Source organism: Melanerpes formicivorus, unplaced genomic scaffold (genome assembly GCF_026170545.1).
Source record: "Melanerpes formicivorus ecotype bairdi unplaced genomic scaffold, bMelFor1.0.p_v2 SCAF_16, whole genome shotgun sequence".
NCBI lineage: Eukaryota > Metazoa > Chordata > Aves > Piciformes > Picidae > Melanerpes > Melanerpes formicivorus.
The window spans coordinates 2097321-2112295 of record NW_027142368.1 but is presented as its reverse complement, the minus strand read 5'-3'; the positions used below and the strand labels follow the sequence as shown (position 1 = coordinate 2112295).

The following is a 14975-nucleotide window of genomic DNA, read 5'->3' as shown; positions in this document are numbered from 1 at the left end:
CATCACTGGAGGTGTTTAGAAAGAGACTGGATGGGGTGCTTGGTGCCATGGTTTAGTTGATTAGGTGGTGTTGGGTGATTGGTTGGACTTGATGATCTCAAAGGTCTTTTCCAACCTGGTCTATCCTATCCTATCCTATCCTATCCTATCCTATCCTATCCTATCCTATCCTATCCTATCCTATCCTATCCTATCCTATCCTATCCTATCCTATCCTATCCTATCCTACCCCATCCCTCCCCTCCTTTGTGAGTTCAATTCAAGAGCTGTAAGCTGTGCTGCAGATCTCTGCCTTGGACTGAAATGTTTTCCAGTGTAGAGGAAAAGTTTCTCTCTGCTGACTTTGCAAGGTCCTTTGAGAGCCAGTTCACCGTGGCTAGGTGAAGCCAGTCCTGTTCCTGCTGCCCTGCTGCAGTCCTGGGGTATATTTAGCAGTGGAGGATGATGAGGAAGCAGTTGTGTTGCTGGAATACCAATGATGTTGTTCCTGTAAGGGAGGCAGGGATACAGGAGCATCCTTATCTTGCTGGTGTGTGATGGGTTGGGAGGATGTGCCTGGGGACCAAAATGAGCTCCCTGATCACCAGGCAAAACCCCAGAGCAGCAGACTCCAGCCTGTGTTGTCAGCTGGTGCAGGGCTGAGCAGGGGTGCCCTGCAGAGTTAGTACCACAGTATCACAGTATAACTTAGGGTGGGAAGGACCTCGAGGATCATCAAGTCCAACCTATCAACACAGACCCCATGACTTGACCATGGCACCAAGTGCCACGTCCAATCTCCTCTTGAACCCCTCCAGGGATGGTGACTCCACCACTTCCCTGGGCAGCACATTCCAATGACAAATGACTCGCTCAGTGAAGAACTTTCTCCTCACCTCCAGCCTAAACTTCCCCTGGCGCAGCTTGAGACTGTGTCCTCTTGTTCTAGTGCTGGTTGCTAGAGAGAAGAGACCAACCCCTTCCCAGCTACAACCACCTTTCAGGTAGTTGTAGAGGGCAATGAGGTCACCCCTGAGCCTCCTCTTCTCCAGGCTAAGCAACCCCAGCTCCCTCAGCCTCTCCTCACAGGGCTGTGCTCAAGACCTCTCCCCAGCCTTGTTGCCCTTCTCTGGACACCTTCAAGTCTCTCAATGTCCTTAAACTGAGGGGCCCAGAACTGGACACAGGACTCAAGGTGTGGCCTAACCAAAGCAGAGTCCAGGGGCACTATGACCTCCCTGCTCCTGCTGGCCACACTATTCCTGATGCAGGCCAGGATGCCATTGGCCCTCTTGGCCACCTGGGCACACTGCTGGCTCATATTCAGGTGGCTGTCAACCAGCACCCCCAGGTCCCTCTCTGTTTGGCAGCTCTCAGCCACTCCGACCCCAGCCTGTAGCTCTGCGTGGCATTGCCGTAGCCAAAGTGCAGCATCTGGCACTTGGACTTGTTGAATGCCATCCCATTGGACTCTGCCCAATGTGTGGCATGGCCTCTCCTGTCCTTGGTGCCCAGCCCCGTGGGCTGCTCCCAGTGCCCTCCTAGGGCAGCAGGAGTTGCAAGCAGGGGAGGCTATACCACGAGACTCCTTCTCAAGCAGAGATTTGCCCTCTTTCTGCTCAGCTTTCGGCCTCCTGCCTCAGCCAGCCACAGTCCCCTTACAACTGGAGAGCTGAAAACAGCCACCCCAAAGCCAGGCAGCAGCCCCTGTGCCTGTCACAGGCCCTGGTGACGCAGTGTTCTGTTCCCTGCTTTGTTCTCAGCCCTGCAGAAATGAATTGTTGCAACACTGTTAATCTGTGACCTCCTGAGTCCCTCTTGCCGCAGACCTAATTTGGCTCCACGTAAAGCCCTCGAAAATAAACATTAGGAAAGATTTGTCTCCTTTTTCTTTCCTAATCCCCAAATTACCAAATATCTGGGCTGTAGTAAATCACTTAGGAAGAAACATCTTGCTGAGGCTTCATGTTGGCAGCTCCTGGTTTGCCTGTGTGAGGCTTTTTGGCACCAAGGTAAGAGAGAGCATTTCAAAATGAAGAGCAGGAGGGCATTTGCTTGGGTAATTCCCTGTTCCTGCTGTGAGTGGGTCCATGGAAATTGCATCACTGGCTCCTAGAAGTAAATACTCTGTCTCCCATCTGACTTTGCTTCCCTGGTGTGCCTGGGGCTCCCGAGTGTGCTGACTGGAGGGGAAGCTGGAGCAGGGCGAGGGTGATAGAGTCAGAAGAACCTCCCCAAAGGGCAAGCAGAGAGGCTGGATACCTCCTGTCAGGCTGGGGAGGAGTTCTGGCAGGCATGGCCAGAGAAGAAAGGAAGCTGGAGCCCGGTGCTGTTTCACCACAAGAATGCTCTCTGCACTCCTGTAGCACTAACTGAGCTGCTCACATGCCTGGCCTTGCCTCTGGAGCCATCCTTCCAGAGCTGCACTGAGGGGAAGGTGAGGGATCCCGAGCAGAGGGGAGGGAGCAGCTGTAGTTCTTGGCCACTGGCACCTCTCTGGCAGTCTCAGCACTGCACTTGGAAAGGCAGTTAGTGTGCAGCTGACGTGCCACTGAGGGCACATGCTATGGCAGACACTGAGCCAGAGCTGGGACAAGCAGGAGGAGAGAGGAGGAGGCAAAGAAGTTGAATCAAGGTATCATTTTGGTTGGAAGAGGCCTTTTATGATCATTGGGTCCAACTGTAAGCCACTGCCAGGTCACCACCAAACCATGTCCCTCAGCACCACATCTACATGGCTTTTGAATCCTTCCAGGGGTGATTACTGCACCACTTCCATGGGCAGCCTGCTCCAGGGCTTGACAAGCCTAACCCTTCTCCAACCTAAGCCTCCCTTGCTGCAACTGGAGGCCATTTCATTTTCCTTTAACTTGTTACTGGTGAGAAGAGACCAACCCCCAGCTGGCTCCAACCTCCTTTCAGGGAGCTGTAGAGAGCAATGAGGTCTCCCCTCAGCCTCCTCTTCTCCAGGTTGAACAACTCCAGTTCCCTCAGCTGCTTCTCAGTAGCCCTCCCCTCCAGACTCCCCCAGTAGGTGGCTGGGGAGTCCTACCGAAGGGAACATAAAGCCCCTGACGTGCCAGAGATGTGGGCAGGCTCTCCATCTTCTCCTTGCCATGCCAGGAGCACCAGCTGGAGGCCAGCTTGGCCCTGCAGAATGTTTTGGGCTCTCTGCTGAGGAGCAGCCTTCTGAACTGATGTTATGGCACTTGTCATCCTTAACATGCCTGCCATGCCTTGGCACCGACCCTTGCCAGCAGAGCATCCGGAGCCCAGGCAAAGATTCCCTTTTAAGGCAAAGAGCCACCATGAGAATCCAGGAGAAAAAGTTTCCCTGGCATCTGGGGCACATTCTTTTTTCCCTCCTCCTCTTAAATAAACTATTAGTGACTTTTAAAAACAGAACAAAAATGAAGCAGCAGGGCCAGAAATGCTGCCAGAGACATTTTATTCTGCACAGCCTCCTCAGACCTGAGCAGCAACCAAGCCCTGGAGGAGAAGGGGAGGAAGGACACTGGGGTCAGAAGGGTCTGTTGGAGCCCTGGGGTGAGAGTGGGGCAGAGATTGTCTCCAAAAGCTTTGCCTCCTTCCCTCCCCCAGGCCCTGGAGGAACGTTCTAATGGCAGCAAGCTGTGCACAGCTGTACTGTGTGCTGCTCTGGGGTTAGGGCTTGCTCCCCAGGGCCTTACCCAGCTCCCCTGCCCATGGGGGTGTCCTCTCCACCTCCTTGCCAGTCCTCACACCAGGCTTTGTGTCCTGGGCCTGCTGCCACATGGCCTTCTCAGCTGAAGACTTAGCAGTGATCTGGGTTAAAACAGGACATGGCAGAAGAATCTCCACAGAGATTTAATGCTGTATGCTTCTAAAGAAAGGGAAATAGAATAGAATAGACCAGACCAGGCTGGAAGAGACCTTCAAGATCATCACATCCAACCCATCAACCAATCCAACCCACCTAAACAACTAACCCATGGCACCAAGCACCCCATCAAGTCTCCAAATACAGAGAGAGAATCAGAGACTGGGCTGGGGGGGTCCTGTAGTCCAACTCCCTGCAGTCAGTAGGGACATCTGCAGCTAGAGGAGCTTACTCAGAGCCCCATACAACCTGACAGGCAGTGGTTTGAGGGGTTGGGGCATCTCCCACCTCTCTGGGCAGCCTAGGCCAGAGTCTCACCACCCTCAGGGTAGAAAATGTCTTCTCTCCAGTCTGAATCTCCCTCTTTTAGTTTAAGCCATCACTCTTTGTCCTGTCACAACAGGCCCTGCTAAACAGTCTGTCCCCAGCTTTCTGACTGAACCCTTGAAGTCCTGAAAGGCCACCAGAAGGTTTCCCTGGAGCCTTCTCTTCTCCAGGCTGAACAGCCCCAGCTCTCTCAGCCTGGCCTCATAAGAAGGACCTTGCCTTTTCTCAAAGGAAGGACAACCCTACAGATCATCAAATGAATTCCCTCTTTCTTACATGCTATACAAATAAATAAAACCACCAAGAAGTGGTTTTGAAGCTGCCCTGGCACCCCTGAGCTTCCAGGCCTCATGCTGAGCTGAGGAGAGGGGACTGTGGGCTGCTGGGGCAGGAAACTGGACGGCCTCTAAGAGGTTGTTCCTGTGCTGTCCAGAGTGGTGTGACCTGCTGCTTCATTGTTCTTGCTAGAAGCTTGGCACTGGGACTCATAAATTTTAGCTCATAAAACTGTTTCCTTCCTGCCATGAATGGGTTCAGGACTCCCATGCCCACAGAGAGCATTTCAAACCGGAATGAAACTGGTCACTGCTTTCCAGTAAAGTGCCCCAGGAAAGCCAGAGGGGTGACAAGGAAGTCTGTGAGCAGCTGAGCTGCCTTTCTTCACAAAGCTGGAGCCTTCTGTGCATGGCTCCAGTCCCTCTGCCAAGGGAGACAGCAGGTGGAATCACAGAATGGTAGGGCTTGGAAGGGACCTCTGGAGGCCATCAAGTCCAAGCCCCCTGCCGAAGCAGGATCACCCAGGGAAGGTCATGCAGCAGTGCATCCAGATGGGTCTTGAAAGTCTTCAGAGAAGGAGACTCTACAACCTCTCTAGAGAATATACTAGACTAGACTAGACCAGACCAGACCAGGTTGGAAGAGACCTTCAAGATCATTGAGTCCAACCCATCATCCAACACCACCTAATCAACTAACCCATGGCACCAAGCACCCTATCAAGTCTCCTCCTGAACACCACCCATGATGACTCTCTGGACAGCCTGCTCCAGGCCTTCAGCACCTTCACACCAAAGAATATTTTCCTCATGTTGAGGTGGAACCTCCTGGGTTCCAGTTTGTGCCCATTGCCCCTTGTCCTCTCCCTGGGCACCACTGATAAGATTCTGGCCCCAGCCTCTTGTCTCCCACCCTTTAGCTCTTGCTGAGCACTGAGAAGATCCCCTCTCAGTGTACTCTTTTCCAGGCTAAACATCCCAGGTCTTTCAGCCTTTCCTCATCACACAGATGTTCCAGTCCCATCAAAGTATCAGTCAGGGTTGGAAGGGACCACAAGGATCATCTAGTTCCAACCCCCCTGCCATGGGCAGGGACACCCCACACTAGATCAGCCTGGCCAGAGCCTCAGCCAGCCTGGGCTTAAACACCTCCAGGGATGGGCCCTCAACCACCTCCCTGGACAACCCATTCCAGGGCTTCACCACTCTTATGGGGAAGAACTTCCTCCTCACATCCAGCCTGAATCTCCCCACCTTCCAGCTTCATTCCATTCCCCCTAGTCCTATCACTACCTGAGATCCTGAGCAGTCCCTCCCCAGCCTTCCTGGAGCCCCCTTCAGATCCTGGAAGGCCACAATGAGGTCACCTGGGAGCCTTCTCTTCTCCAGGCTGAACAGCCCCAACTCCTTCAGTCTGTCCTCACAGGAGAGGTGCTCCAGCCCTCTGCTCATCCTCCTGGCCCTTCTCTGGACACCTTCCAGCACCTCCAGATCCCTCTTGTCATAGGGGCTCCAGAGCTGGAGGCAGTACTCCAGGTGGGGTCTCCCCAGAGCTGAGTAGAGGGGGAAATCACCTCCCTTGACCTGCTTCATCATGATCTTCATCATCCTCACAGCCTCTGTTGGACACTCTCTGACCTATCCCTGTCCTTTTTCAACTGGAGAGAGCTTGCATATTAGGGTTTTTTTTCCACCTTAATCTGTTCTGCTCCCTTTTCTGTTCCACTCATGTCCCTTTTGACTCCTTGTCTGGAGAAGGGAAATCCACTTGAATTTTGGATTCACTGGCATTCAGCAGTCACCCTTATTCACTGGGAAACATGGAAGCAGTGATGAGTTCTTAGAGACTGGCCAAAAGTCCACTGAAGATGCTGGCTTCCTGCCCCTCCAGTTCTGTGTTTGAAGGAGCTAACCCCCATCCTCACATCACCAAGAGATCAGGTGTTGACAAGAGCACTTCCCTCTCTAGGACACTTTAAACACAAGAGGCAAGGAAGCAATTACAGGGTGAAAATCAAAGGCCAAGGTAGCTTGAGATATCCAGTAGTGCAGAGGCACACCTTGCTGAGGTGGAACCTGGTGCTGCTGTTGCAGACTGCTGGTTTCCCACACAATGGTTTTAGCTGGGAATGGATGCCACAGCTGCCAGGCTGTGAACCACACAGCACAGGTTGGGCTTCTTGGAAATAACCCCCAAGACCTCAAGTGGTTATCAGCTGGTGAGACTTGGTGCTCTTTGCTGGTCTTCCTTTGCTTTGATGCCCTTCCTTAAAATAACTGTTTCTTGACACCTTTGCTGTGACCCATGAGGTTTTTACCCTCCTGTGGGCAGCACTGGTGTTTAGGAAGAGACTTGATGGGGGGCACTTGGTGCCATGGTTTAGTTGATTAGATGTTGTTGGATGATAGGTGGATGATAGGTTGGACTTGATGATCTCAAAGGTCTTTTCCAACCTGGTCTAGTCGATTCTATTCTGTTCTGTTCTGTTCTGTTCTATTCTTCTACATTTGGAGACCTCCCTGGGGCTTTTACCCTCCTGTCACCACCACTGAACACATCTCAGTGGGGTTGTCCACAAGCAAGATGTGTTTGGCCAGCACCAGAACAAGAGGACACAGTCTCAAGCTGTGCCAGGGGAGGTTTAGGCTGGAGGTTAGGAAGAAGCTCTTCATAGAAAGAGAGATTGGCCACTGGGATGTGCTGCCCAGGGAGGTGGTGGAGTCACCATCACTGGAGGTGCTTAGGAAGAGACTGGATGGGGTGCTTGGTGCCGTGGTTTAGTTGATTAGATGTTGTTGGATGATAGGTTGGGCTTGATGATCTCAAAGGTCTTTTCCAACCTGGTTTATTATTCTATTCTATTCTATTCTATTCTATTCTATTCTATTCTATTCTATTCTACTCTATTCTATTCTATTCTCCTACATTTGGAGAACTCCATGGGGCTTTTACCCTCCTGTGGGCAGCACTGATCACATCTCAGTGGGGTTGTCCACAAGCAAGATATGTTTGGCCAGCACCAGAACAAGAGGACACAGTCTCAAGCTGTGCCAGGGGAGGTTTAGGCTGGAGGTTAGGAAGAAGCTCTTCATAGAAAGAGAGATTGGCCACTGGGATGTGCTGCCCAGGGAGGTGGTGGAGTCACCATCACTGGAGGTGTTTAGGAAGAGACTTGATGGGGGGCACTTGGTGCCATGGTTGATTAGATGGTGTTGGGTGATAGGTTGGACTTGAAGATCTTGAAGGTCTTTTCCAACCTGGTCCATTCCATTCCATTCCATTCCATTCCATTCCATTCCATTCCATTCCATTCCATTCCCCTACATTTGGAGAACTCCCTGGGGCTTTTACCCTCCTGTCACCACCACTGAACACATCTCATTGGGGTTGTCCACAAGCAAGATGTGTTGTTCTGCATTTGGAGGACTCCTTGGGGCTTTTACCCTCCTGTGGGCAGCACTGAACACTCCTCAGTGGGGTTGTACCAAGCAAGATGTGTTCTCTTGCATTTAGAGAACTCCATGGGGCTTTTACCCTCCTGTCAGCAGCACTGAACACATCTCAGTGGGGTTGCCCACAAGCAAGATGTGTTCTGCATTTGCTGGAGAGCTCTGGAATTCCAGCAGTTTCTCAGGTAAGGAGTGGGGTCAGTTGCTAAAACAGTGAGTGCTGTAAATCACAAACCAGGCATCTTGGTCCTGTGAGGTTCATGATCCGTGCTGATTTTCATCCTCACAGCCTTGAGATGGTTTGTGAGCTTTGAGGTTTGCGAGCAGGGAGGCAGATTTGCCATGGGAGGCCTGTTGGACCTGTTCTGTCGATTTTCAAATGGAAATCAGGGTGTTGGAGACTTGGCTGGGACCTGCAGCTGGTGCATGATCCAGAGGGCACAGAGGGTTTTGCCTGCAGCTCCACTGCTCATCATAACAGGGGTGGCTTTTCTTAATCAACTTTGTAACTTTCTTGAAGTTTCTAAATCAACCCTAACAGACCACACTCCAAAGAGGAAAGCCACTGATCACTTGTGTTTAAGAAGGAGAAGCTAAAGAGTCACTTACAGAAGTAGTTAGCTGGGTAGGGAGGATAGGAGAGGGCCATTGAAGCATCATCCTTTGCCCTCAGTGGGACTGCAGTTTCAGATGCAGTGTAAGGAGCTGGACAGCTTGCTGGGGACAGCAAGAAGTGGTCAGAGCTGTCCTGGTTCCCTCTGGAAGAGAGGAATCCACCTTGCTGAATCTTCTTCTAGAAGCTCAGACAAGTGACCTCTCTTGTGGCATCACTTCTTAGTGCTGGGTGTGGCTTGGCCTGTGGCATTGTGTTCAGTGCAGCACACACAAACCTCTCCTGGCAGTTATCTCAGGAGCTGGTTTGTGCTCTGGTTTGCCTGTCAGTGAGAACTGAGGAGTGCTGTCTCCTTGCCTCCCTACAGATGTTTCTTTCCTTAATTAGTAGTTAAGCACTGATGGACTGGTTTGGGTCCAACCTCTTGACAGACCTTCCCCAAAGGGCAGATTTAGACTGGTGATAAGGAGGAAATTCCTTAGAGTGAGGGTGCTGGGACACTGCAACAGGCTGCCCAGGGAGGTCATGGATGCCACTTCCCTGGAGGTGTTCAAGGCCAGGTTGAATGGGGCCTTGAGCAAGCTGGGCTAGTGGAAGGTGTCCCTGCTCATGGTGGGAGGGTTGGAACTAGGTGATCTTTAAGGTCCCTTCCCATTGTGTGAATCTCCTGAATGGATCTATGGCACTGCTGTGATCCAGCTGTTCCTGCAGCTGCTGGGGAGATCTGGCTGAGCTGCCATGGGTGTGTTGAGACACATTTAGCAGAAGTCTCTTCACCTTTATAAAGGCAGGCACAGGTGAAACGTGAATCAGGACTTGGGTTTGCTTTGGAGTGCCCAATGCTGTGTTTGGAGAGGTACTGTCCTTTTTAGAATGGGCTCATAGAACTGTTGAGCTTGGAAGAGACACTTGAGATCATCAGGTCATAGTATCATAGTATCATTCAGGGTTGGAAGGGACCACAAGGATCATCCAGTTCCAACCCCCCTGCCATGGGCAGGGACACCCCACACTAGATCAGGCTGGCCAGAGCCTCAGCCAGCCTGGGCTTAAACACCTCCAGGGATGGGGCCTCGACCACCTCCCTGGACAACCCATTCCAGGGCTTCACCACTCTCATGGTGAAGAACCTCCTCCTCACCTCCAGCCTGAATCTCCCCACCTCCAGCTTCATTCCATTCCCCCTAGTCCTATCACTACCTGAGATCCTGAGAAGTCCTTCCTCAGCCTTCCTGTAGGCCCCCTTCAGCTACTGGAAGGCCTCAATTAGGTCACCTCGGAGCCTTCTCTTCTGCAGACAGCCCCAACTCTCTCAGTCTGTCCTCACAGGAGAGGTGCTCCAGCCCTCTGATCATCCCTGTGGCCCTTCTCTGGACACCTTCCAGCACCTCCACATCCCTCTTGTAATAGGGGCTCCAGAACTGGACACAGTACTCCAGGTGGATCCAGGTCCTGAGAATGCTTGGGCCATGCAGTGCCCCAGCTGCCCTGTGTGCAGCTCATGGAGACCTGCTGCCAGAAACAGTTTCTGTGGTCTTGCTTTAGCTCTCAGCTTCTGCACCAGGTTAAGAAGAAGTTTTTGCTGCACATGGTGATGTGCTGTTCAGGCTTCACTGGTGGGAACAAACCCTCTGATAGCAACCATGATGGGCATTTGGCAGGTTAGGGCTGAGACCCATGAGTCAGAATCTTTGCTGAAGTCAGGCAAAGCTTTGGAAAGGGGCAGAGCAGGGGATCCTGCAGAAAGGTGCTCTTTGAAGTGCTGCAGTTCCAGCACAAGGTGGTTGTGGAAAGACCTACAGAAAGAATCACAGAATTGTTAGGGTTGGAAGGGACCTCAAGGATCAGCCAGTTCCAACCCCCCTGCCATGGGCAGGGACACTGAATGGACTGAATAGAATTAACCAGGTTGGGAAAGACCTTTGAGATCATCAAGTCCAACCTATCACCCAACACCATCTGATCCACTAAACCATGGCACCAAGTGCCTCATCCAGGCTCTTCCTAAACACTTCCAGGGACACCTCACACTACAGCAGGTTGCTCACAGCCACATCCAGCCTGGCCTTAAAAACCTCCAGGCATGAGGCTGCCACCATCTCCCTGGGCAACCTGTGCCAGTCTCTCACCACCCTCATGGGGAAGAATTTCTTCCTGACATCCAGTCTGAATCTCTCCACTTCTATTTTTTTCCATTCCCTCTAGTCCCATCACTCCCTGACACCCTAAAAAGTCCCTCCCCAGCTTTCTTCTAGGCCCCCTTTACCACAGTAATGTCTCCTCAGACCCTTTTCTTCTCCAGGCTGAATTCCAACTCCCTCAGTCTGTCCTCATAGTAGAGGAGCTCCAGCCCTCTGCTCATCCTTGTGGCCCTTCTCTGGACACGCTCCAGCACCTCCAGATCCAGAACGCTGGAAAGAGGTGGAGTGGCTGCATTGCTCTAGATCTGAGAGGGGACTGGTGTCTGATGTGGAAGGCTGGTTCAGGGTGACAGAAGCACATAGGTTAGCCACAGAGACACAGAAGTTGTGCATCTGGGGGTGAAGGCTCTTGTTAGTGTTGGAGGTTGGAGGTAGGCTTTTTAACGTAGATTGGGGTAACTGTGAGAAGAATGGTGAGCCTTCAGCCTTTGGTTTGCAAGACCAGTGCTTTTTATAAACTATTGAGAGTGGTTTAGTAATTTAGTAGCTTGTTTTCTAGGCTGCTGATGAGGGGGAAGGGAATTAGGATGGTGGGGAAGTAGGTGATGGAGGCTAGCTGGCCAGTGGGGAAGGGGTTGTTCTACTGCTTGGCTGCCTGGCCTGGTGAGGATGAAGAGGTTGGCAGCTAGGGTTCAGAAGAGTGATTGGGTCAGAAGGCTGTTGTGGGCTGTTGGGATATGTGGAGAACTGGAGCTTTAGCTGACTGGTGGAAGACAGTCTTGAGCTTTTAGTTTCTTTTCTTGACGTGGGGGGTGAGATGCTGAGGTGAGGAGGTGCTCACTACCCGTTTCTGCTCAGTGGTGGAAGGCTTGTCTCAGCCTCCTGTGTCTGGCTTCCTCCTGTGGTTTCTCTCCACAGCCTGGCTCTGTGACAGACTGTCTTTGACCTCTTCATCCTTCTCTCTCCCCTCCTCCTCCTCTCAAAAGCCTGCTCTTAGCTGACGTGGCACAGCCCTAACCTGGGGCCCTTGATTGAAATATCTTGAAGTTGAGCAAAGACACAAGCTCTGTTTCATCCAAACTGCTTCTTAGTGATAACTTCTCACCCCCAGTGTGGTTAATGTGGTTTCTCAAACCAGGCTGTGAAGCTGAAGGTCTTTTCTGCATGACTGTTACTGGAGTGGCTTTCAGCTTGAGGAGGGCAGATTGAGACTGGAGATGAGGAAGAAATTCTATCCAGCAAGGGTGGTGAGACACTGGAAGAGGCTGCCTAGGGAGGTTGTGGAGGTGTTCAAGGCCAGTTTGGATGAGGCCTTGAGCAACCTGGGCTGCTGGAAGATGTCTGTGCCTATGGCAGGGGAGTTGGTACTAGGTGATCTTTAAGGTCCCTTCTAACCCAAAGCACTCTATGAGTCTATGAACTAGGATTTGCTTTAAATAAAGCCTTTTCCCTGAATGCCTGAATCCCAAACCAAACCCAAACTCACTGGATCCAGCCATCTGAAAACAACCCTGAAGAGTACATTCTGCATAAACCTAGACAGCGCCTGTTGGAGGCCCAGCAGGTATGAAGGTGCTGGATGGAGTGTGCCAGGCTTGGTCTCAGCAGCGTAGGAGTAAGGCAGCCTGTGCTGGGAATTAAGCAAATCAATAGCCTGGAGGGCTTTTGACTAGCTGAGGGCCAAGTGCATAGTTTCAACTGGATTTATGCTCTTGACTGTCAGGGTAAGGGAGTTTCAAGTCTTAACTTGAAGGGAAAGGGTCAAACGTGTTGCTTCATCTGCTGTAAAATCAGGTTGTGGCCTATCAAAGGAGATGTTCTCCTTGACTCTCCATCTCATCTCCAGTTCTGTGACAATCTGAAGTCTCAAGCCTAAGAATAAATGTTTCAGAGTGTCTTTAAATACTTCTTTGAGGCTCTCCTGCAGTTCTTGCTTTCATGGACTGTTCTGTCTTATCTGGCTTCTCTTTCCATGGTGAGGATCAAACAAAGACAAGACTTTGAAGATCAGAATAGTTCACTGGAAAGCAGAAGCTGCTGGTCAAACTGAGGAGCACCTCTGTACAAAGAGCCTTGTGCTGAGGAACATCTGACTGCTCATGTCCCAGAACAGCCCTGTTTGGAGCTGCTGTGAGAGTTAGGCCAGGTTATGCCAGGAAATGTAGCAGGCTTTCTTGACAGTGAGGATGGGGAGACACTGGAACAGGTTGCCCAGGGAGGTCGTGGATGCCCCCTCCCTAGAGATGTTCAAGGCCAGGTTGGATGAGGCCTTGAGCAGCCTGGGCTAGTGAAAAGTGTCTTTGAGATCCCTTCCAAGCCAAACCCTTCTGTGCATCTATAAACCTATGAGGCTGCTGGTGTCGGGGAGCACACAGGGCTGGGGCAGCGAGGAACATGCAGCTGTGGCTGAGCAGTGCCAGCACCGTGTGTGGAGGGAGCATTTCTCCAGCTGAGAGCTACCTTCTCATGGCAGTCTGCTCTTCTGTCCCTCTGACTGTCATTCTTCAGGGCACAGTTAGCTGCATGCAGCAGCAGGCTGTTGGTACAGTGGCAGCAGAGCAGCTTCCCCAGGCACGCTGCCGCTCTGCCCTCACCACTGTTCACAGGCTAAAGAGGGGCTGTCGCTCTCCCTGGGGTTTGCAGTGGAGATGGAGCAGCTCAGCCTCAAGTTTCTTACCACCATTCAGAGCTTGAAAAAAGTGACTGAGCTCAAGGAAACTGTCTTCTGCTGAGGGGAAGGAAAGCAGGAGGAGCAAATCCAGGGGGTTGGCTAAACCAGCTTCAGGCCTGCTCATCAGCACGAAAGGTTAACCTTTCTTCTCCCCTTTCTGTCTCTTGCAGGAAGTCCAAGGGAAAGCCAAACGGTAAAAAGCCAGCACCAGAAGAGAAGAAACTTTACCTGGAGCCAGAATACACAAAATCCAGAATTACTGACTTTGAATTTAAGGAGCTGGTGATGTTACCCCGAGAAATAGACCTCAACGAGTGGCTAGCCAGCAACAGTGAGTATGGTGTGCTCTGGCTCTCAGCTCCTGGCCACACCCAGGAAGGCATTCAGCCACTCTGCTGCTTTTTACTGTCCTCAGTGCTTAGCAAAGCCCTCAATGACTGTTTATCTTGCTCCATAATGCATGTCATTATAGCTTGGGTAGTAATTAAGCTGTCCTACCTACAAACCAGCTGTGCTCAGCAGCATGGAAGTCTTGATACGTTTCCTCCTCCCAGCTCCCACACTGTGGCACTGAGAGTGCTGGGAGAGGATTTGATGCTCTTTTGAGGGCCATCAGGTGCCCTTGGACTGTTTGTTACAGTGGCTGGTAAAGCATGGTTTTGGTTCAAGTCATTTGGCTTCCAAAAAGCACTGTGAAAATGTTTCTTTATTAAGACTTGTATGTAAAGCAAGTTGTAGAACCACAGAACCATTACCTGCTGTAACCCCCCCTGCAGTCAGCAGGGACATCTGCAACTACAGCAGGATGCTGAGCCCCAGATGCTTCCAGGGATGAGGCAACCACCACCTCTCTAAGCAACCTGGGATGGGGTCTCACCACCCTCAGGGTCAAACATTTCTCCCTTCCCTCCAATCTGAATCTCCCTTTTTCATTTCAAACCATCATCTCTTGTCCTGGCACAACAGGCCATGCTCAAAGGTCTGTCAGTCCCTTTAAGCCCTGAAAGGCCACCAGAAGGTCTCCCTGGAGCCTTGTCTTCTCCAGGGTGAACTGCCCCAAGTCTCAGCCTGGCCTCACAGCAGAGGGGTTCCAGCCCTCCCATCATTGCTATGGCCTCCTCTGCCCCCATTCCAACAGGAGTGTGCTGTGCTGAGGACTCCAGAGCTGCCCCAGCACTGCAGGGGGTGTCTCAGCAGAGCAGAGGGGCAGAATCCCCTCCCAAGTTATGCCTAAAGCCAGAAGTTTTGAAGTCTTCTGGTTGGATTCCATCTCCTCACCCTTCCAAACTTTGGAGGAGTGACTCTGAATTTAAACTGCAGCCAGGCACTACCTGGGAGACATGACTGAGGCTGTGACTCACCCTGTCTGTGCATCTCAGGCCTGATTGAGTGCCTCCCTCTGCTCCTGCTTCACCTGCCAGCCCTAACCTGCAGCTCTCACCCAATCCTGGTCACACTGCCTTAAACTGCACCCTAGGAAAGTTTGTAGAGACCCACTGGGCAAAAGTGAGATGCTTCCCAAGGAGCATCAAGACCTCAAATGATCTCAGGAGGTTTTTGTACTGTTTCAGGTTGGGTTTTCAGGGAGACAGTGTCGTGAGAACTGCTAATGCTGGTTTCCAGCCACTGCACATTTTAAGTCTGACTTCAAAAGAAGGCA

At 51.6% G+C, this 14975-nt stretch overlaps 1 protein-coding gene across 3 annotated transcripts in view; it reads left to right on the top strand.

Moving 5' to 3' along the window:
- Positions 1–14975, top strand: part of MOB2 (MOB kinase activator 2) — a 168652-nt gene that overhangs the window by 140015 nt on the left and 13662 nt on the right. For all 3 annotated transcript variants that reach the window (XM_068147802.1, XM_068147801.1, XM_068147800.1), the window contains exon 2: positions 13486–13646. In XM_068147802.1, the coding sequence (XP_068003903.1) occupies positions 13486–13646 (161 nt within the window). The remainder of the gene's footprint in view (positions 1–13485; positions 13647–14975) is intronic.